General features: G+C 63.6%; 1 protein-coding gene across 1 annotated transcript in view; it reads left to right on the top strand.

Annotated features, from left to right (window-relative positions):
- The window catches only part of TCHH (trichohyalin), a 9,856-nt gene that overhangs the window by 5,271 nt on the left and 3,356 nt on the right, over positions 1-1,229 (top strand). Inside the window, 3 exon segments of the mRNA XM_011973495.1 lie at positions 31-304; positions 307-347; positions 349-1,210. Of these exon segments, the coding sequence (XP_011828885.1) occupies positions 31-304; positions 307-347; positions 349-1,210 (1,177 nt within the window).

Genomic DNA, 1,229 nt, shown 5'->3' on the forward strand with positions numbered 1-1,229 from the left:
GAGCAGCTGCTGAAGCGCGAAGAGGAGGAGGAGAGGCGCGAGCAGCTGCTGAAGCGCGAGGAGGAGGAGGAGGAGGAGAGGCTTGAGCAGGAGAAGAGGCGCGAGCAGCGGCTGAAGCGCGAGGAGGAAGAGAGACTCGAGCAGGAGAAGAGGCGCGAGCAGCTGGAAGAGAGGCGCCAGCAGTGGCTGAGGCGCGAGCAGGAGCTGGCTGAGGAGGAGCAGGAACAGGCCCGGGAGCGGATTAAGAGCCAGACCCCGAAGTGGCAGTGGCAGCTAGAAAGCGAGGCCGACGCGCGGCAAAGCAAAGTCTACTCGAGGCCCCGCAAGCAGGAAGGGCAGAGGCGCCGTCAAGAGCAGGAGGAAAAGAGGCGGCGCCGGGAGCGTGAGCTGCAATGGCAGGAGGAGGAACAGGCTCGCCGGCAGCAGCAGGAAGAGGAGCAGCGCCGGGACTTCACTTGGCAGTGGCAGGCGGAGGAAGAGCGCCAGAGGGGCCGTCAGAGGCTGTCAGCCAGGCCCTCATTGCGCGAGCAGCGGGAGAGGCAGCTGAGAGCCGAGGAGCGCCAGCAGCGGGAACAACGGTTTCTCCAGGAGGAGGAGGAGAAGGAGCAGCGGCGCCCCCAGCGTCGCGAGAGGGAGAGAGAGCTGCAGTTCCTGGAGGAAGAGGAGCAGCTCCAGCGGCGGGAGCGTGCCCAACAGCTCCAGGAGGAGGGGTACGGCCCCCAGGAGGATCAGGAGAGGAGGCGAAGCCCGGAGCAGCGCCGCGACCAAAAATGGAGGTGGCAACTAGAAGAAGAAAGGAAGAGACGCCACTACACGGTGTACGCCAAGCCAGCCCTACGAGGGCAGCTGAGAAAGGAACAGCAGCTGCAGCAGCAGGAGGAGGAGCTGCAGAGAGAGGAGCGCGAGAAGAGAAGGCGCCAGGAGCAGGAGAGACAATACCGCGAGGAAGAGCAGCTACAGCAGGAGGAAGAGCAGCTGCTGAGAGAGGAACGGGAGAAAAGAAGACGCCAAGAGCGGGAAAGGCAATACCGGGAGGATCAGGAGCTACAGCAGGAGGAAGAGCAGCTGCTGGGAGAGGAACGGGAGAAGAGAAGGCGCCGGGAGCGGGAGAGACAATACCGCAAAGAAGAGGAGCTGCAGCAGGAGGAAGAGCAGCTGCTGAGAGAGGAACGGGAGAAAAGAAGACGCCAGGAGCAGGAGAGAGAATACCGCGAGGAAGAGGAACTGCA

This window comes from Mandrillus leucophaeus, unplaced genomic scaffold (assembly GCF_000951045.1).
Source record: "Mandrillus leucophaeus isolate KB7577 unplaced genomic scaffold, Mleu.le_1.0 Scaffold139, whole genome shotgun sequence".
Taxonomy (NCBI): domain Eukaryota; kingdom Metazoa; phylum Chordata; class Mammalia; order Primates; family Cercopithecidae; genus Mandrillus; species Mandrillus leucophaeus.